The sequence below is a fragment of the Triturus cristatus genome, chromosome 7, assembly GCF_964204655.1.
Source record: "Triturus cristatus chromosome 7, aTriCri1.1, whole genome shotgun sequence".
Taxonomy (NCBI): Eukaryota; Metazoa; Chordata; class Amphibia; order Caudata; family Salamandridae; genus Triturus; species Triturus cristatus.
In genome coordinates this window covers 50,959,274-50,980,849 of record NC_140590.1, presented here as the reverse complement: position 1 = coordinate 50,980,849, position 21,576 = coordinate 50,959,274, and the positions used below count along the sequence as shown (strand labels likewise).

Below are 21,576 nucleotides of genomic sequence, written 5' to 3'. Positions count from 1 at the left end.
CAGCAGTGACAATAGAGGCCCTAACTCAGCAGTGACCGTAGAGGCCCTGCCTCAGCAGTGACCGTAGAGGCCCTGCATCAGCAGTGACCATAGAGGCCCTGCCTCAGCAGTGACCGTAGAGGCCCTGCCTGAACAACGACCGTAGAGTCCCTACCTCAGCACTGACCATGGAGGCACTGCCTGAGCAGTGACTGTAGGGGCCCTGCCTCAGCAGCGACTGTAGAGGCCCTGCCTCAGCAGCAACCGTTGAGGCTCTGCCTCAGCAGTGACTGTAGAGGACATGCCTCAGCAGTGACTGTAGAGGACATGCCTCAGCAGTGACCGTAGAGGCCCTGCCCCAACAATGACCCTAGAGACCCTGCCTCAGCACTGACCGTAGAGGCCCTGCCTCAGCAGTGACCATGGAGGCCCAGCCTCAGCAGTGACCACAGAAGTCCAGCCTCAGCAGCGATTGTAGAGGCACTACCTCCGCAGCGACCGTGGAGGCCCTTCCTCAGCAGTGACAGTGGAGGCCCTGCCTCAGCAGTGACCGTGGAGGCCCTCCCTGAGCAGTGACCATAGAGGCCCTGCCTGAGCAGTGACCATAGACGCCCTGCCTCAGCAGCGACCGTAGAGGCTCTGCCTCAGCAGCAACCATGGAGGCTGTGCCTCAGCAGTGACTGTAGAGGCCCTGCCTGAGCAGTGACCGTAGAGGCCCTACCTCAGCAGTGACCATAAAGGCCCTGCCCCAGCAGCCACCGTAGAGGCCCTTCCTCAGCAGCAACCATGGAGGTTCTGCCTCAACAGTGACCAATTAGTCCCAGCATCAGCAGTCACCTTGGAGGCCCTGCCTGAGCAGTGACTGTAGGGGCCCTTCCTTAGCAGTGACCGTAGAGGTCTGGCCTCAGCAGTGACCGTAGAGGCCCTGCCTCCGCAGTGACCGTAGAGGCCCTGCCTCAGCAGTGACCATAGAGGCCCTGCCTCAGCAGTGACCGTAGAGGCCTACCTCAGTAGTGACCATGGAGGCCCTTCCTCAGCAGTAACAACACAGCAGTGACAATAGAGGCCCAACCTCAGCAGTGATTGTACGGGCCCTCCCTCAGCAGTGACTGTAGAAGCCCAACCTCAGCAGTGACCATCAAGCCTTGCCACAGCAGTGACAATAGAGGCCCAACCTCAGTATTAACCGTAGAGGCCCTGCCTCAGCAGTGACAGTGGAGGCCCAACCTCAGCAGTGACCGTGGAGGCCCTGCCTCAGCAGTGACCGTAGAGTTCTTGCCTCAGCAGTGACCATAGAGGCCCAGCCTCAGCAGTGACCATAGAGGCCCTGACTCAGCAGTGACCGTAGAGGCACTGCCTGAATAGTGACCGTAGAGTTCCTACCTCAGCAGTGACAATGAGGGCACTGCCTGAGCAGTGACTGTAGGGGCCCTGTCTCAGCAGCGACCGTAGAGTCCCTGCCTCAGCAGCAACCGTTGAGGCTCTGCCTCAGCAGTGACTGTAGAGGCCATGCCTCATCAGTGACCGTTGAGGCCCTGCCCCAGCAGTGACCGTAGAGGCCCTACCTCAGCAGTGACCATAGAGGCCCTTCCTCAGCAGCAACAACACAGCAGTGAAAAAAGAGGCCCAACCTCAGCAGTGATCGTGAGGGCCCTGTCTCAGCAGTGACTGTAGGGGCCCAACCTCAGCAGTGACCATAAAGGCCCTGCCTCAGCAGTGAGAATAGAGGCCCAACTTCAGCAGTGACCATTGAGGCCCTGCCTCTGCAGTGACCGTAGAGGCCCAGCCTCAGCAGTGAACTTAAAGACCCTGCCTCAGTAGTAACAGAGGAGGCTGTGCCTCAGCAGTGACAGTGGAGGCCCTGCCTCAGCAATTACCGTAGAGGCCCTGCCTCAAAAATAACTGTAGAGGCCCTGCCTCAGCGGTGAAAATAGAGGCCCAACCTCAGCAGTGACCGTGGAGACCCTACCTCTGCAGTGACTGTAGATTCCCTTCCTTAGCAGTGACCATAGGCTCCCTGCCTGTGCAGTGACCGTAGAGGCCCTGCCTCAGCAGTGACCATAGAGGCCCTACCTCAGCAGTGACCATAGAGGCCCTTCCTCAGCAGCGACAACACACCAGTGACAATAGAGGCCCAACCTCAGCAGTGACCGTAGGGGCCCTGCCTCAGCAGTTGCAGGAGAGTAGGATCTGCTTCACTTTTTGCTAGTGTTTCACTGTTTTTCGACCTTAGTCTGGCTATGGCCCTGCTAATCAGGACCCCAGTCTAGCTGCTTCCTCTCTAAAATGGTTTCCATGTACATTAGGTACATTTCTAATTGGATTATGGAGTGCCTTATAAGACCCTAGTATATGGTATACTATGTACCTAGGGCATACGTACCTCAGAGGCCTACCGGGGGCTGAAGCATGTATTATGCCACCCCTGGGAAGCACTCCAAAATGACACCACAGGTCTGCTACTGCAGCCTGGGTAAGGTGGTGTCTGCACCCCTTACTGTGGTATAGGCTACCTATATCACTACCATTGCACACACATATAAAACCTATAAGTCACTCCTATGGCAGGCCTTGACAATCCTGAAGGCAAAGTGCTTGGTTTTTATGTGAGAGGGTGTCCCTGCATGAGCAGAGCCCCTCTGCAGCGTTCGGAGTACCTCCTCTGATGCTGTTTGTGGTGAAGCCTGACCATATACTCTTAAGTGCATTATAACCTCGCTGTAAATGCTAACTTTGGACTGGCTGCACTGAAACATGTCGTGTTTGGTGTCAAACGCTTTGGAATACTAACCCCCTCCACCAGTTCTGGCAGCGGGGGTAGCATTCCACCCTTCTAGAGGGAGAGACATGTTCACACTGGTCTACCCGGTAAAGACTTTCTACAGCCCTGGCATCACAAAATGGATGCCACAGACACGGGTATGGCCTCCTGCTGCTGACCTAAACTCCAGCAAGGAAGGCCTGGACAATAGGTTTCCTGTCCCAGGGAGGTGTAACCACCTCCCCAGACAGGCAGATGTGTATTGGGGCTGGGCGGGAGCACTCTCTGGTGCTTTGAAGTCCTGCACTGGGGGCACACTTGGTGCCCCTGAGCATAGTTCAGTTCAAACTGGTTGCAGGGGCTACCTGCCCCTGTTCTGGCGTGAAACTGGACAAAGGAAATGGGTCCAACCACCCCTCTTTCCAAACCCTCCCATAGGTGGGTCCCTAGAGTCTGTCCAACCCCCAAACTTTGTATAAGAATGGGAACCCAGTCCTTGAGACTTTAGATTACCCTGGACGAAACTCTACAACATATATCCTGGCCTTCGATGTTCTATTTCAACTAGAAGACTGAAGAAATCTCCCTTGGGATCAAGGAGTGACTCCCCTGCTTGGCAGGCACCATAGAAGCAACTGTCCAGTCTGCAACTCTGAAGCTCCCGCCGGACACCGAAGTCTTTGCATCACCAGAGGTGGATTTCCAGACTTCTTCGAGGCTACCCTGAGTCCACAGCAAAGCTGCGGCCCATGGCTATCATGGGTGATGTGGAACCGTGACCCTTGGACACCGTGATCTTTTGCTGATCCATCATCTTCCTGGTCTTCCTCGAAGTTGTGCTTTGGGCTCCAGGTAGCCCCAGTCTTGAGCACCTCCTGCACCGAAGATCTCTGGCCTCCACTCCACGAGTGACCCGTGGGCCAGTTTGAAGTGCGACCACTCGAGGCTCCTTCGCGATCGCTAGCCCGTTGGCTAGTAGATCCCCACGAAGGCAACTCCTCTTCTGATTGGGCTTTCCTGGTTGCTCCAGACAGGCCCGACTTACCCACTCTGGGTGAGTCCCCCAGACCTTGTTGGTCTGCACCGACGTCCTTTTTCTATTTCCAAGTGACTTGCCGTTGCCAAGGCTTGTTGGGTCTGGTCGCCAACACTGTAGCACTCGACAGACTTTGTGGGACAGCTCGAATCCAGCTCCTGGTCATCGTCGACACCTCCTGGACCTCGTGGCTGAAGAATCAAGACACCTGTCAACTCACCTGAAGCACCCGACATCTGTGGGCATTGGACTATCGTGCCCTTGGTCACTGGTAAATGACCCAGACTCTGTCCCCTCTGCTTTCAGGTTCCTTCCATCCTAGATCCAGGCTTGGATCTCTTCAGACACTTCTCCTCTTCACGGCAGCAGAACTTCTTTGCCAGCTTCCATTGAAAACAGCAACTCGACCCGACACCAAAAGACACCTATGCACCCGGCTTCCCTGGGTGAGGTAACTAGAGTAACTCGAGTACTCCGGTGATCCCGTGGGTGTTGGCCTGAGACACCTCTAAGTCCAAAAGGGTTAGCTCGTAGTCATCCTCTAAGTGTCCTTAAACTCTTAATTTCCAACTGCGACTTTCCCCATAGAAGTTAACGGCGATTCGCGGCTGTGTTCTCACACTGCACGCGTCCCCCGTGGGTCCCCTGTGTCACTGCCATGGGTGGTTCCTTGTGGTCCAAGCACTTCTACAGGCTCTACGCCTTGTGTCTAGTTCAGTCGTGGTTGTTATACCACTTTATTGGTATATGGTTTGGTACGCCCCTAGGGTCCAAACGTGTATTTGTGCTTTTACTGTTGAATACTGACTTGTAACTTAAGTACTTCGAACTCCAGCCTCATTAAGAGACTAGAGGGGTGTGTTTTATCTTAAATACATATATTTTAAATATATACCTCGTGTGGTTGTCCTTTCATTTGGTCATTCAAGAGATTATAGACTGGTAAAACAAGCTACTTTACATTCAAGACTTAGCCTGAAGGCTGCTCTTCATAGCTACCACTAGGATAGCTTTCATTAAAGGTTGTCTTTAACCTATCACCATAAGGGTTTTTTTGGACTGATACAAGGTGCCCACTATAACTAGTGGACAGCATATATCAGGCCAACTTCTCACAGCAGTGACTGTTGGGGCCTTGCTTAGCAGTGACTGTGAGGCCCTGCCTCAGCAGTGACCATAGAGGCCCTACCTCAACAGTGACTGTAGAGTCCCTGCCTCAGCAGTGACTGTTGCAAGCCATGCCTCAGCAGTGACCGTGGAGGTTCTACCATAGCAGTGACTGTTGAGGCCCTGCTTCAGCAGTGACCTTAAAGGACCTACCTCAGCAGTGAACGAAGAGGCCTTGCCTATGCAGTGACCGTAGCAGCCCTGCCTCAGCAGTGACTGTAGAGGCCCTGCCTCAGCAGTGACCATAAAGACCCTGCCTCAGCAGTGACTGTAGAGCCCCTGCTTCAGCAGTGACTGTAGATGCCCTGTCTCAGCAGTGACCGTGGAGGCCCTGCCTCAGCAGTGACAGTGGTGGCCCTGCCTCAGCAGTGACCATAGAGGCTCTGCCTCAGCAGTGACTGTAGAGGCCCTGTCTCAGCAGTGAACGGCCTCTACCAGCCCTCTGGGGGTTAGGATAGTTCTCAAGTAATAGGGCAGTCCTCTGGTAGGGGAAGGGCAGTCCCCTGGGGAGCAAGGCCGGCCTTAAACAGCAGGGCAATCCTCTGGGGAGCAAGGCAGTCCTTCTTCTGTAATGTTCACAGGTCCAGGAGTGTACTGATGAGTGGCTCTTGAGGTTCAATATTTCTTACTGGGACCAGCCTTTGAAGTGTGAGGGGTGAGGGGGCTTCGCTATAGTAACCCCACATCTGGTTCTGGAAAGTTCTTATCTTCCCATGTCATTGCTTCAGAAAGTCTGGGGTGATAAAAGACAGGCAGTTCTGGTGTCAGATTCCTTTGTGTGTGTAGGAGGCAAAGGGGGAAAAAAGGAGGGACAGGATGGGGAGGACAGAGAGAGAAGGGGATCGAGGGGAACAGGGTGGGTGAAGGATCAAAGGGTGGGAGAGCTTCAATAAGGAGCAAGGGCCCTCACACACCCCGAGAAGTGTCATGCTTCATCATAGGGCAGCTCCTCGTTGGGCCGGCGCTGCAATGCCCAACGGGCCCCTCTGGGGGCTCTTTGCCGGAGGTCTTTAGATTAGCACGCCAGGAGAACCTATGTGCGGAGTGAAAGGCATGGAGTGGTGAGTAGAATGGGTGCAATACATGTAATAAAAATAGCTATCAGTGCTCCAGGGAACCTTTATTGACTGGAGACTATGCTTTGGTTAAAAAAAGACTACAAGGGTCTCGGCTGACGGGGGAATTCAACCTGTTACAGCTCAATGTGTGTAATCACGGGTGTGAGTGAATTAAAAGCTCAACAAGTTTCACCCCTAAAATACTGTGAGTGGATGTGTAGCGTTTCTTCAAGACCGTTGGAGAAAAACCTGATCTACTCTTAAGTGTAGGTGACGGTCACAGGGATATCCTAAGTTGTACCGTCCCTGTTGAATGGATTCAAGTCAATCCAAAGATGGGAGGGGCAAGCATATAGTGCTATGTAATTCGTCCTTCTTGAGAACCTGGAGAGTGGAAAAAGGGAAACAAAAGGGAAAGCAAACACAGCCATTAAACTATCATAAAAACTCATGGAGTTTATCTTGGAACTAATAAAAATCACATCCCTCCCTTAGCCATAGTGTGACTTGCAGTGGTAATATTAAAGACCAATCTCGTGAGGAAGCACCAGTGCTAGTTATAAAACCGGTGCAACACAAGAAAAAGACAAGTAAAAAACATGCTGGGGGGAAAGGAGGGGAAAGGGAAAAGCAACCGGGAATGTCGCGTTCTCTCCCAGGGGACAGGCTGCTCTCAAGAGACAGAGTATGGCTGTGGACCAAAAAGTATGGATCTAGTCCAAAAAGGGTTAGGTCCTGTCAACGGGCATTGGAACTCACCATCTAGTTGATGCACTCTAGTGTGGGACCTATCCACGACCGGGCTCCTGGGACGATGTTGCGTTCCCATGAGGGAAGCAACCTGTTATACTGATGGTCTCGTGTTATGGCAAGTGAGAGAGGATTGGAAAAAACGACTTTGGGAGCCATGTTGGAATGGTGAACTGGTTCATAGTTACTGACACTAGAGTGGGTGCCATCTTGGAATGGTCTAGGGTGATCCAAGTACTTGTAGAGTGCAGCGTGTAGTTGCCCATGGCAAGGGGCTCCGATTAAAACGTAGTGTCGATCATTCTAGTCTTGTCTGTGAGGTATACTAGAATGCTAAATGTCTCCATGTTACAATTCTGAGTAGGAGGCTTATTACAGCGATCACTATAGGTGATACCGGTAGTGGTAGTCACCTGTGGTGTAGCAACAGTCAGTGCTCATGTACAGAGGTTAATAGGTAGCCTTCTGGTGCACATGGAACAAGGCCAGGGGAGTCTCAGTCCTGGGAACACCATGGAAGAAGGGGAGTTTCGGGGGGGGCGGGGGGGGGTGGCAGGACAGGGGAGGAGATGTTATAAGAAAACAGTGCGTAGGCCTGCGGGTGGAGGAACACTGTAGGGTTAGTGGTTCTGAGTGCTCATTGGTTAACCTCCACCCATGGGATATCATCATTGAGCCCTGTGGAGCTAGTCGAAATGCAAAAGATCCAACGTTGTTTTTTATTAAAAAGTGCCTATTGGGCGATGTTGGGGAAAGCTTCCAGTATAGTCCAATTAATATCGTTATGAGTGTGTTGATATTCGATATAGTGGGAAAGCATCTTGGTGGTAGTCCTACCTCACCTGATGTTACTCCGGTGTTCCGTTATATGGGTCTTGGCTGTCCTAGTCGTCATGCCAACTTAGTTTTTGGAGTAAGGGCAGGTAATCAAATATATACAATTGCGAGTGTTGCAATTGGTGTGTGTCATCTGGATCAAGGTGAAGGTGGGAGCGAGTTTCACTTCTTTGGATGGACATGTGAATGGGCACACGCTACATGAACCACAGGGAAAGTGACCCTTGACTGGGGGGAGCACCCAGAGTTGGTGTTGGCATTGTGGGTGTGTTGGTCAGGGCCTGGTGTGTACTATGTTGTCCTTGATGTTAGGCGCGCATTTAAAGGCAAAACGAGGGGGTGCTGGAGACAGATCCCCTGTGTGCAAAATTGACCAATGTTTTTTGATTATCTTCTGTATCGTGTTGGAATGTGGCATAAATGATGTGACACAAGTTATTGCCTCGCTAACAGGGCGATCGCGTGTCTCTAGGAGCCCGTCCCTGTTGTTATTGTTTGCTCGCTTATTAGCTCTAGTTACCATGTCCTGGGGATAGTGTCTTGCCACCAGGTCTGTGGATAAGGCATGTGCCTTATCTTTGTAATCCCTAATGGAGCTGCAGTTGCGACAAAGTCGCAGGAATTGTCCGAAAGAGAGGTTGTCCCGTAAATGTTTGGGATCATGACTATCATACCTCAAAAGTCTGTTGCAGTCAGTGGGCTTCTTGTATGTTTTAGTAGTAAACCTCCCCTCGGACAAAGTTATAAGGAGATCTAGGAAAGCTATTTCAGAAGTAGTTGTGGTGCTACTGAACTTCAGAAAGCCATTGAGAGTGTTCATCCAGTTGCAGAATTCAGCACAGGTGGTAGATGAGCCCTGCCACAGAATCAGGATATCATCGATATACTTGCGCCAGTCTATGATGGTAAGTTTGTAGGGGTTGTCGTTATAGAGGATAGACCTTTGCTCGAAGTTAGCCATGTAGAGGCAGGCCATACTAGGAGCAAAGGTGCTGCCCATCGATGTGCCCTGGGTCTGATGGTAGAGCTTGTCCTGGAACTGGAAAAAAATCTCCTTTAGTGCCAGGGCTGCGCACTCCATGATGAAGCTAATGGGGGTGTCTAAGGACCAGGGCTCAGCCCTCAGGTAGTTCTCTATCACCTCCAACATGTCGTCTTGGGGAATGTTAGTATACAATGATTCTACATCGAGGGTGATGAGAATATCCACCTGGGTGTCTTATAGTGCATATCAGAGGCGACCTATCCTACTTTCTTTCTTCTACTGCCAATGTAGCCTGTACCATAGTCTTCACTGTTGGCTCCACTTTTCCTTGGGTTACTCGCATCCTCCACTGCTGTGGATGACCGTAGAGATCCTGGTTGAAGTTCTAGCCTTCTCTCCCAGAGGTTAGTTTTCTCCTCCAAGTTAGCATTGACCATGGGCACCCCTGGTGGGGATGTAGGGCTCTACCGATCCTAACAGGCTGCGCCCGTAGATATGCAACTGACAGTGTGCTGAATCTTCCTCTATAGAGTCAATAGGTATGTAACTAGCATGTTTTTCACATGTCTTTTTCAAGTGTTGCACCTGTTGTATCACTAACACTGGTGCTTCCTCACGAGACTGGTCTTTAATATGACCACTGCAAGTCACACTATGGCTAAGGAAGCGATGTGATTTTTATTGGTTCCAAGATAAACTCCATGAGTTTTTATGATAGTTTGATGGCTGTGTTTGTTTTCCCTTTTGTTTCCCTTTTTCCACTCTCCAGGTTTGCAAGAAGGACGAATTACACAGCACTATATGCTTGACCCCCGTCTTTGGATTGACTTGAATCCATTCAACAGGGACGGTACAACTTAGGATATCCCTATGACCGTCACCTACACTTAAGAGTACATCAGGTTTTTCTCCCCCGATCCTGAAGAAACGCCACACATCCATTCGGAGTATTTTAGGCATGAAACATGTCGACCTTCTAATTCACTCACACTCGTGATTACACACATTGAGCTGTAACAGGTTAAATTCAGCCGAGAACCTTGTAGTCTTTTTTAACCATAGCATAGTGTCCAGTCATAAAAGGTTCCATGGAGCACTGATAGCTATTTTTATTACATGTATTGCACTCACTCTACTCCCCACTCTATGCCCCTCCACCCTCACACATAGGGCCTCCTGGCGGTCTCATCTAAAGACCTCTGGCAAAGAGCCCCCCTGAGGGGCCCGTTGGGCATTGCAGCGCCGGCCCAACGAGGAACTGCCCTATGATGAAGCATGACACCTCTCGGGGTGTATGAGGGCCCTTGCTCCTTTTTGGAGCTCTCCTCCTTTGATCCTTCACCCACCTGGCTCCCCTCACTCCTCTTCTCTCTCTGCCCTCTCCATCCTGTCCCTCTCTCCCCCCCTTTTCTGTCTCCTTTAGGAACTGCATACCACTTCTTGATCCACTTGCTATTGGGCATGTATGCTGGACCTGCCTCTTAAAAAGCCCTTGTTCCTATATTTTGTTTAATTGTAGGAGGCAAAGCCCTTTGAAATATAAGTGGAAGGGGGAAATCCCCACCTCCAGCCATCCTGGCAGAATGGCCTGTCCTGTCCACATCTAAGCCTCTTTTGTGTCACACAGCCCAAGAAGAGGGTCATTCACAGTTATGTGACTTGGGACACTGCCAGAAGGCACCAATTGCTAGGACAAGAAAATGGCAGCTTTCTAAAAGAAGCATTTTCAGAATTGTATCTTAAAATCCCAATTTACCATTTATGTGGATTTTAAATTACAATTAATTTGAGTATAAACATCATATCCCTACCTGCCCCCAATCCAAAGTTATTACATATTAAATATAATAAGGTAACTCATTGTTAGTCAATGGGAGAGATAGGTCTTACAGTAGTGAAGAACTTCTTTAAGAGTTTTTTACTACCAGGACATATAAAACTTAATCCCACATATCCTACTTTTTTAATGCAATGCACCCTTCCCTTTGAGCCTTTAAGGCCTACCTTTGGGGGGACTTATAATTATTAAAAAGGAAGATCTAGGCCTGGCAAAAGATGCATTTTGCCAGGTCGAATTGGCAGTTAAAAAAATACACCACAGTCTGCAGTGGCTGGCCTGAAACATGTTTTAAAATGCTATTTTAGTGGGGGGGGGGGGGGGGGGGAGGGACAATGAGTACTTCAAGTAAGTAAATAAGTAAGTAAGTATTTTATTTTATTTTATTGTTTTCAGTTATTTAAAACCATAACAATTTACAAAACAGTATAAAATGTCATGTCAGTGAGTGAATAGCTTCATCATGTTTTTTATATCATCATAAAACGTAACAAAGAACATGATCACAATATGAATGTTTAATCTTAAGTAAATAAATTCCTACATTATTTTCTCAAATCAGTGGACTGGTAATCCCAGACCACCTTTTTTAGTCTGCGTAAAGTGCAGGTAGTAAGAATTCTGAGTGACCCGACTACATCACATGTCACCAACAGGTACATAAAGTCATTAATTACTGAGAACATGCTCAACATTCAGCTACAATCGAAGCCAACCAGATAAAGTGCATTATGATTTAAATACTAGTACTTTTCTTAAAATAAGAGTGGAAACAAGAAATTCACAACTTAATCCATAAACAACACTCTTGTTAATGAACTTATAGACCTCTTTCATACACTAAACAATCCTAAAAGTTAACTATTACTTGTCCCAGGTGCATTTATTACTAAAAGCCTAATCAGCAGACAGCAACAATTAAAACAACTTGGCAAAGTGTAGTATGAAATAAACAATAAAACTGTTCTTAAAATAGCATTAATAGCAAGATATTGTGACTTTATCCAGAGACAGCGCCCTTATTAATGATGCTGTAAGCATCCCTCAAATACGTCAAAAACCGGGATGTTAGCTGTACATCGTCCCCACTCAGACACATTGTTATCGCTGTTTTAAATTGCCTTAATTCTAAATTGAGGAATATTGGTTTTAGCCACTAGCACATGAAATCCTTCAAGCCACTACAAAAGCATACTACATGCAACAGCAATTCTTGCTTATAGTCACACAATATGCAGTTGGCAGGGGCAGATCCTTTCGGATTACATATTTCTAAGCTTACAAGGGTATTTTTCCATATCTCAGTCTCATTTGCTCTTTTTTTTGGTCTGAGCTCATATGGCTGGATAGATAAGGGGCCTTCCCAGTGGACTGCTAAAAGGTTGAACACAGATCTGAAGGAACCTTCAGAGCCAACTCGTGCAGATTGTCCTTGACATATTTTTCTTTTGCAATTTTTACAAGAATTTTGGCACACAGTTTCGGCAACAGATTTTGGTCATGGGTGTCTCGGTAACCCAAAAAGTAAATTGAGTCTTTCACTAAGGGCTCCAATTGGAACATTTGAGCCTGCACGTAGAGGGTTATCAATTCCCCTAGAGATCCAGTCGTGGAAGCCTTGAGCTTGAGAGAGTACCCAAGGAACCTTGCTTTAGCTGTAATTAACTGCCTGCATAGGCTGATTTCCAGTTGAATATCTGCACTGGGCTTCGTTCAACCAAGTAGCTAGGTGGTCGTTAAATGTTAACGATCCATACAACACATTGTAAAAAAAAGGGTCAGTTTTCACTGGAAAAATGTGATGTGTCCACGTTACGTTTTGGGCCATTTCCTGTTGCACGTACAAGGCCTACCGAACAAGTGAGGTACCACTTTGTCAGGGGACTTGGGGGAATGCTGGGTATGAGAAAGTCTGTGGCTTCCAGCGGATTTCAGAACTTTGCATCAGAGAAATTTGAAGGAAATGTGTTTTTCTTTTTTACAAAATTGGGCTTTGCAAGGGATTCTGGGTAACAGAACCTGGTGAGAGCCACACAAGTCACCTTTGGATGTCTAGTTTTAAAAAATGAATAGGTTTGCTAGGTTTCCCTAGGTGCCGGATGAGCTGGGTTCCAAAATCCACAGCTAGGCACATTGTGAAAAAAGTGTCAGTTTTCGCTGGAAAAATGTGATGTGTCCACATTGCATTTTGTGCTGTTTCCTGTCACGGGCACAAGGCCTACCCATACAATTGAGGTACCATTTTTATTGGGAGACTTTGAGGAATGCTGGGTGGGTGGACGTTTGTGGCTGCCCGCAAATTCCAGAACTTTCCATCACAGAAATGTGAGGGAAATGTGTTTTTCTTTACAAAATGTGGGCTTTGCAAGGTATTCTGGGTAAGAGAACCTAGTGAGAGCACACAAGTCACCCCATTCTGGATTCCCCTGGGTGTTTAGTTTTTAAAAATGTACAGGTTGCTAGGTTTCCTAAGGTGCCAGCAGTGCTAGGGTCCCCAATCCACAGCTAGACACATTGTGAAAAAAGGGTCAGTTTTCACTGGAAGAAATTGATGTGTCCATGTTGCATTTTGGGCCATTTCCTGTCTGGGGTACAAGGCCTACCCATGCAAGTAAGGTACCATTTTTATCAGGAAACTTTGAGGAATGCTGGGTGGGTGGAATTGTGTTGCTCCCTGCAGATGCCAGAACTTTACATCACAGAAATGTGAGGAAAAAGTGTTTCTTTTTTTACAAAGTTTGAGGTTTGCAAGGGAATTCTAAGTAACGGAACCTAGTGAGAGCCACATAACACACCCCATCCTGGACTCCTCTGGGTGTCTAGTGTTTAAAAATGTATAGATTTTCTAGGTTTCCCTAGGTGCCGGCTGAGCTAGGGTCCAAAATCCACAGCTGGGCACATTGCATAAAAAAAGGGTCCGTTTTCAATGAAAAAATGTGATGTGTCCACATTGCATGTTGGGCCATTTCCTATTGCAGGCACTAGGCCTACCCACACAAGTGAGGTACCATTTTTATCGGGATAATTAGGGGAATGCAGAATAGTAGAACACGTGTTATTACCCATTGACTTTCTTTGCATTTCTGCCTTCCAAATGTAAGACAGGTGTAAAAAAGAAGTCATTTTGAAAAATGTCCTCTAATTCACATGCTTGTATGGGTACCCATAATTTCGTAGATGTGCAAATAACCACTGCTTCCAAACTCTATCTTTTTTTTCCATTTTAAAAATAAATAGGTTTCCTTGGTAACTGTTTTTCACTCTTTAGATTTTACCAGGTACACAATGGAAAACCATTGCAAGATGCAGCTCAGTTATTGGCTCTGGGTACCTCGGGCTCTTGGTGAACCTACAAGTCCTATATATCCCTGCAACCAGAAGGGTCCAGCAGACATAATGGAATATTGCTTTAAAAAATCTGCCATATTTAGAAGAAGTTACAGATAGAAATAGTTGGCAATAATGGCTGTTTTTTTCAACTCAATTTCAATATTATTTTTATTTCTATTATTAGTTTCTATTCCAAAAACTTGAAGGATCTACACTACTGACCCCTTGCTGAATCCAGAATTCTGTCTACTTTCAGAAATGTACAGTACTCCAGGATCCGTCACTTCCACCTAATGGAAGGAGGTTGAAAACACTAAAAATAGGAAAAATAGGCTATGCCCCAGTAAAATGCCAAAACTGTGTAGAACATTTTGGATTTCTGACAAAAGTCTGCTTGTTCCTGAAGGCTGGGTAGATGGTGATTTTAGCATCACAAACCCTTTGGTGATACCTTTTGTAGGTTGAAAAAAAAGATGCTTTCTTCTGCAGCACTTTTTCCCAGAAAAAAACATTTTCTGTATTTTGGCCAATTTCTCGGTTTCCTCCAGGGGAATCCATAAACCCTGGGTACCTTTAGAGTCCTTAAGATGCTGGAAGAAAAGGATGGAAATTTGGCGTGGATAACATAGGTGAAAAAAAAGTTACAAGGGCCTACGTGCAAACTAACCCAAATAGCCCAAAAAAAAGGCTTAGCACGGGGGAGGGAGGAGGCCTAGCAGCGAAGGGGTTAACTTTCATCCAGGTCTTTGCATAAAGCTCAATATGGCTCTTAGCAGGACTGCTGGAATATGCCAGATGTAAAGCTTCCGTCAGAGTCTCGCTCTGTCGATTCTGTCAAATGCAGTCGTGTAGTTGATAAATGCTGTATAGAAAGGTGGGCGTGTTTTTAGCAGCGGCGTCAGTCAAAGAGGAGAGGGCAACCAGGTTATCCTCGGTACCATCCCCGCATCTAAACTCTGATTGCGTAATGGGAAAGAACACTCTCGGTGCAGCCCGTACTTCTCGGTTCGAGGTTCCACACCAAGATGTGCCAGCAGACTGAAGGTGGCCGCTGGACTTGTTGGGCATTTTCTTGTGTAAGGGAGTTAATCTAGAACCTCACCGGCTATCTGAAGCATCGCTTGCCATAGCGCAGTTCATGTAGGGCAAGCTCAGTCGGGTAGTCCATTTTCGAATGCTGTTTTGCATATGTTGGCTGGGAGACCATTGGATCCGGGTGCACTGGCCGGGCGAAATGAGGTCATTAATCATTTGAATCCATCTACATTGCATATGTTATCCTCCCGTTCTTCCTGAACTTCAAAGTGACGTTCAGCACCAAAGGCAGTCGAGGTCTCCTCGCACTTTTCTTTGACAGACGTGATATACAGGTTTGATACATATTCAGCCCACTTAGTCGCCGAGATGCTGGGTGCCACGCTCTGCGTGTTTCCGTTTGACCTTTTCTGCACCAGCTTCCCAAACTTGTTTATGTGTTATATTTTCGAGGCTTCATAAAGTTCAATTTAGTGCATTTCCTCGTTTTGTCTGTGAATTTCCCAAACTTGGATCTCGATGCTTCAAGACTTCTTGTGGAATTTAATTTACAGCCCTGGGTACATGTAGTACCATATACTAGGGAAATATAAGTAAATTAAAGGTGTCAATCAGGTGTAGGCCAATCTCCTCATGTTTTCAGGAGAGAGCACAAGCACTTCAGCATGGGTTAGAGGTGGCAAAGGGCACAGAGACCTAAAAGTCAACAAAAACGAGTTCAGCAAGGGAAGGAAGTGAAGGCGAGAGGTTTGTGGGAGGATCATGCGGAGAGGGGCAAGTGCAACACCCTGCCAGAGCAAAGACCGCACAGGCCGCTCTAGAGCCAGAGCAAAGACTGTAGAGGCCGCTCTAGAGCAAGAGCAGTGACCGTAGAGGCCGCTCTAGAGCAAGAGCAGTGACCGTAGAGGCCGCTCTAGAGCAAGAGCAGTAACCGTAGAGGCCGCTCTAGAGCAAGAGCAGTGACCGTAGAGGCCGCTCTAGAGCAAGAGCAGTGACCGTAGAGGCCGCTCTAGAGCAAGAGCAGTAACCGTAGAGGCCGCTCTAGAGCAAGAACAGTGACCATAGAGGCCGCTCTAGAGCAAGAGCAGTGATCGTGGAGGCCGCTCTAGAGCAAGAGCAGTGACCATAGAGGCCACTCTAGAGCAAGAGCAGTGACCGTAGAGACCACTCTAGAGCAAGAGCAGTGACCGTAGAGGCCACTCTAGAGCAAGAGCAGTGATCGTGGAGGCCGCTCTAGAGCAAGAGCAGTGACCGTAGAGGCCACTCTAGAGCAAGAGCAGTGACCGTAGAGGCCGCTCTAGAGCAAGAGCAGTGACCGTAGAGGCCACTCTAGAGCAAGAGCAGTGACCGTAGAGGCCGCTCTAGAGCAAGAGCAGTGACCGTAGAGGCCACTCTAGAGCAAGAGCAGTGACCGTAGAGGCCGCTCTAGAGCAAGAGCAGTGACAGTAGAGGACGCTCTAGAGCAAGAGCTGTGTGTGGTAAGTCACAGGCAGTAACAACGCTGAAGTCTTCTGAGGTTAAGTGATAGATTTATTGTAAGAGCGTAGGTAAAGCATGCACCGCTCCAGCTGACCAGACACCAACTGACACATCTGGAACCCAGCTATGATTCGAGGCAGGTGCTTAGAACGCAATCAGAATTCCAATAAGAGAATAAGAACGGACACAAAGGAAGGGCTAATACAAGAGGGGGAATATCAGTGAATACATTGAGGATAAAACATATTTGCAACACATCTTCTTTCCTTAGAATTTCAACAAATGAAACTGCCATAGACAAGTCTACCCCTTTGATACACTAGCATAAATAATCATTCAAATACGCAGGAGGTCTGCGAGATCTCGCAACTCTATTCCCTTCAGATTGATAAGAAGTAGAACTATTATCACCTTGACGCTGCATATCACTGATGTTGGGAGCATCACCACTACCTTCCTCCCTATGACGAACAACATCAGGAAGAGAGTTACAAAACTCCGGGGTAGATAGCAAGTAACCACTATTGTGTTGATCAACTTTAATTGGCTTATTGGAAACACTGGAAGATGTAGATTTACCATAAAGTGCTACCCTGCGAAGATTCCACTTCTCACCATTGTCAAGTACAACATAGTTAGGAATGGACACAAAGGAAGGGCTAATACAAGAGGGGGAATATCAGTGAATACATTGAGGATAAAACATATTTAGAACAAAGTGACCATAGAGGACGCTCTAGAGCAAGAGCAGTGACCGTAGAGGCCGCTCTCGAACAAGAGCAGTGACCGTAGAGGCCCTCCAGGCACAGTGAGTGAAGGGGCACTTCAAGAGCAGCGACCGTAGATGCCCTCCAGGAGCAGTGAGTGAAGGGGCACTTCAAGAGCAGTGACCGTGGATGCCCTCCAGGAGCAGTGAGTGAAGGGGCACTTCAATAGCAGTGACCGTAGAGGCCCTCCAGGAGCAGTGAGTGAAGGGGCACTTCCAGAACAGTGACCGTAGAGGCCCTCCAGGAGCAGTGACCGTAGAGGCCCTCCAGGAGCAGTGACCGTAGAGGCCCTCCAGGAGCAGTGACTGAAGGGGCACTTCAAGAGCAGTGACCGTAGAGGCCCTCCAGGAGCAGTGAGTGAAGGGGCGCTTCCAGAGCAGTGACCGTAGAGGCCCTCCAGGAGCAGTGACTGAAGGGGCACTTCAAGAGCAGTGTATCCGTAGAGGCCCTCCAGGAGCAGTGAGTGAAGGGGCACTTCAAGAGCACTGACCATAGAGGCCGCTCTAGAGCAAGAGCAGTGACCGTAGAGGCCGCTCTAGAGCAAGAGCAGTGACCATAGAGGCCGCTCTAGAGCAAGAGCAGTGACCGTAGAGGCCACTCTAGAGCAAGAGCAGTGACCGTAGAGGCCCTCCAAGAGCAGTGAGTAAAGGGGCACTTCCAGAGCAGTAACCATAGAGGCCGCTCTAGAGCAAGAGCAGTGACCGTAGAGGCCGCTCTAGAGCAAGAGCAGTGACCATAGAGGCCGCTATAGAGCAAGAGCAGTGACCGTAGAGGCCACTCTAGAGCAAGAGCAGTGACCGTAGAGGCCCTCCAGGCGCAGTGAGTGAAGGGGCACTTCAAGAGCAGTGACCGTAGAGGCCCTCCAGGAGCAGTGAGTGAAGGGGCACTTCCAGAGCAGTGACCGTAGAGGCCCTCCAGGAGCAGTGAGTGAAGGGGCACTTCCAGAGCAGTGACCGTAGAGGCCCTCCAGGAGCAGTGAGTGAAGGGGCACTTCCAGAGCAGTGACCGTAGAGGCCCTCCAGGAGCAGTGAGTGAAGGGGCACTTCCAGAGCAGTGACCGTAGAGGCCCTCCAGGAGCAGTGAGTGAAGGGGCACTTCCAGAGCAGTGACCATAGAGGCCCCTTTCCCACCAGTGAATCTAGACCAGGGACCTTCCAGAGCCGTGGCTGTAGAGGTCCTTCCTAAGCAGTAACTGAAGAGCCCCTGCCTCAGCAGTAACCCCAGGTGCCCTGCCTCAGCAGTAACCTCAGGACCCCTGTTTCAACAGTCACTGTAGGGGCCCTGCCTCAGGAGTGACTGTAAAGATCCTGGCTCAGTAGTCACCTCAGGGGCCCTGAGTTAGCAGTGACTGTAGAGGTCCTGCCTAATGACCGTGGAGGCCCTGCCTCAACAGTGACTGCAAGGGCCCTGCCTCAGGAGTAACTGTAGAGGCCCTGCCTAGTGACGGCAGAGGCCCTGCATTAGTAGTAACTGTAGAGCCCCTGCCTCAGCAGTAACCATGGAGGATCAGCCTCTGCAGTGACCGTAGAGCCCCTGCCTCAGCAGTGACCGCAGAACCCCTGCCTCAGCAGTGACCGCAGGGCCCCTGCCTCAGCAGTGACCGCAGGGCCCCTGCCTCAGCAGTGACCGCAGAGCCCCTGCCTCAGCAGTGACCGCAGAGCCCCTGCCTCAGCAGTGACCGCAGAGCCCCTGCCTCAGCAGTGACCGCAGGGCCCCTGCCTCAGCAGTGACCGCAGGGCCCCTGCCTCAGCAGTAACCGCAGAGCCCCTGCCTCAGCAGTGACCGGAGAGCCCCTGCCTCAACAGTGACCGCAGTGCCCCTGCCTCAGCAGTGACCGCAGAGCCCCTGCCTCAGCAGTGACCACAGTGCCCCTGCCTCAGCAGTGACCTGCATCTCCTTTGCATGCTCATGTCTGGCTCTGGCAGCCACAGACTCACCAGTGATCCCTTAGTGTGAACAAACAGGGCTGGTCTCCTCCCGAGAGTGAGTGTGACAGTGAGTGACGTTTGTTTGATTTCCTCACATGACATTTTCCCACATCCTCCCCAAACAGCCTCTTGAGGCAGACAATCCATGGACATCCTGAAGGGAGGCAGTGAGCAGACACACACATCCCTCTGTCTCACAGCAGCACAGCATGCACATGCAGCTCCCAGAGCATCAAAGGGCCCCCCAAGACACCCCTCTCTCACCTCCTTCTCCCCACAGATGTGGCTGACGGTGGAGGCCGAGGCAGGACTGGCGGACGGTCCCAGGACAGACACAACTCCTTTAGGTAAAATCTGACACACTGGGGAAAAGAAAGGGAACAAACATCACAAAAGAGTCAAAACATGACAATGCCACCCCCTGACAACACAACTGTAGGTCCAGTGACAACTGATAGCGTTGTGCTCACTAAACCCAGACTGAGTACTGGCTCGCAATGATCCCAGCTCACTGAAATGAGAGTTTCACACTCACTGAAACAAGACTATGATCTGCTCTTACTGAAATCAGAACCAGGGACCTATGCTCACTGAAAATAACACTGATGAGTCAGTGCTCCCTGAAATTATAGGTCATATCCTAATGTTCACTGAATACAAATCAAGAGCCCCAGGCTCACGTGACTGGCTCTCAATAGTTGAGACTGAGGACCCTCTTCATTGTCACTAAAAGTGGAACCCATGGCTCCTTGCTCACTGAAACAGAATGCTTTGTGCTCACAAAAATCCCACACTAAGGGCACTATTCACAAATGTTTAGACCAAAAGTCTAACTTAGACCAAAAGGCTAACTTTACTACTAGTAACGTTAGACTTTAGGTCTAAATGGAAGGCCTGATTCACAAAGGCAATCTGAGACAAAATTCTAACCCATAAGTACTCACAGGTTTCTGTAGTCTGTTACTAAATGTATCCTCTTGTGTCTTGAGGCCAGTGGTACTCACTGGTGGCTGGTGTCTCGCACTGGTGTCTCGTTCATCTTCTGGCTTTTGCTTCCAGTAGTACTCACTAGGGTCTTTCGTCTAGTACTGGTGTAGTTCTCATGCTCTCTCTCGCCTGTGGTACTCACTGGTGGGTATGGTCTCATATTGATTGTCTCTGTCCCTCTCTCACTTGCACCCATCAGTACTCACAAGTGTCCATGATCTCATACTGACTGAGTGTTTCTCACTCAGCAGTACTCACTGGTGTCTGTGGCCTTGCACTGACTGTCTCTGTCCCTATGTCTCTTGCACCCAGGAGTACTCATAAGTGCCTGTGGTCTCGTAACGATTGTCTCTGTCACTCTCTCTCTCTGGCCTGTTGCAGTACTCACTGGTGTATGTGCTCTCATACTGGCTGTCTCTCACCCAACAGTACTTACTAGTGTCTGTGCTCTTGTACTGACTGTCTCTTTCCCTCTGTCCCTTGCACCCAGCAGTACTCACTAGTATCCGTGGTCTCACCATCTCACTTTGCCCATGTAGTACTCACTGGTGTCTGTGGTCTTGCACTGGCTGTCTCTGCCCCCACCTCTCTCTCTCTCTCTTACACGTAGTAGTACTCACTTGTGTCTCTGGTCTCATACTGGTTGTCCCTGCTCCTCTCTTTTGCCCCTAGCAGTACTCACTATTGTTTGTGGTCTCCTACTGGCTGTATTTGTACCCCTGTCTCTTGCACTCAGCAGAACTCACTAGTGTCCCTGACCTCGTGCTGGCTGTGCCCCTCCCTCTCTCTGACACCCTGCAGTAGTCACCAGTGTCCGTGGTTTCTTACTGACTGTCTCTCTCTCCAGCACCCCGCAGTACTCACTAGTGTCCGTGGTCTCGTACTGTCTCTGTCACTCTCTCTGTTGTACCCAGCAGTACTCACTAGTGTCTGTGGTCTCGCACTATCTGTCTCTGTCCATCTGTCTTGCTCCATGCAGTACTCATTAGTCTCCGTGGTCTCCTACTGGCTGTCTCAAGCCCTCTCTCTATTTCTCTCTTACACGTAGCAGTACGCACTAGTGTCCGCTGTCTCGTACTAGTTGTCCCTGCTCCTCTCTTTTGCCCCCAGCAGTACTCACTATTGTCCGTTGCTGTCTCTGTCCCTCTGTCTCTTGCAACCTGCAGTACTCAATAGTGTCCGTGGTCTTTTACTGGCTGTCTCTTCTCCTCTCGCTTGCACTCCGCAGTACACACTAGTGTCTGTGGTCTTGTAGTAGCTGTCTCTGTTCCTTTCTCTTTGGCACCCATCGATACTCACTACTGTCTGTGGTCTTGTAATGTCTGTCTCTGTCCCCCTGTCTCTTGTACCCAGCAGTACTCACTTGTGTACGTGGTCTCATACCGGCTGTCGCTGTCCCTCTCTCATGCACCCGCAGCACTCACTAGTGTCCGTGGTCTCGTACTGGCTGTCTCTTCTCTCCCTTGCACCCAGCAGTACTCACTAGTGTCTGTGGTCTCCCACTGTATGTCTCTGTCCCTCTGTCTACTGCATCCAGCAGTAATCACTAGTGTCCGTGGTTTCGTACTGGCTGTCTCTTCTCTCTCTTGTTCCCAGCAGTACTCACTGATGTTCGTACTCTTGTACTGACTCTCTCTCGC

At 49.3% G+C, this 21,576-nt stretch overlaps 1 protein-coding gene across 1 annotated transcript in view; it reads right to left on the bottom strand.

The window, feature by feature from the left end:
• The window catches only part of GRIK5 (glutamate ionotropic receptor kainate type subunit 5), a 1,516,626-nt gene that overhangs the window by 352,985 nt on the left and 1,142,065 nt on the right, over positions 1-21,576 (bottom strand). Inside the window, exon 6 of the mRNA XM_085615595.1 lies at positions 19,214-19,311. Coding sequence (XP_085471721.1) covers positions 19,214-19,311 — 98 coding nt within the window. The remainder of the gene's footprint in view (positions 1-19,213; positions 19,312-21,576) is intronic.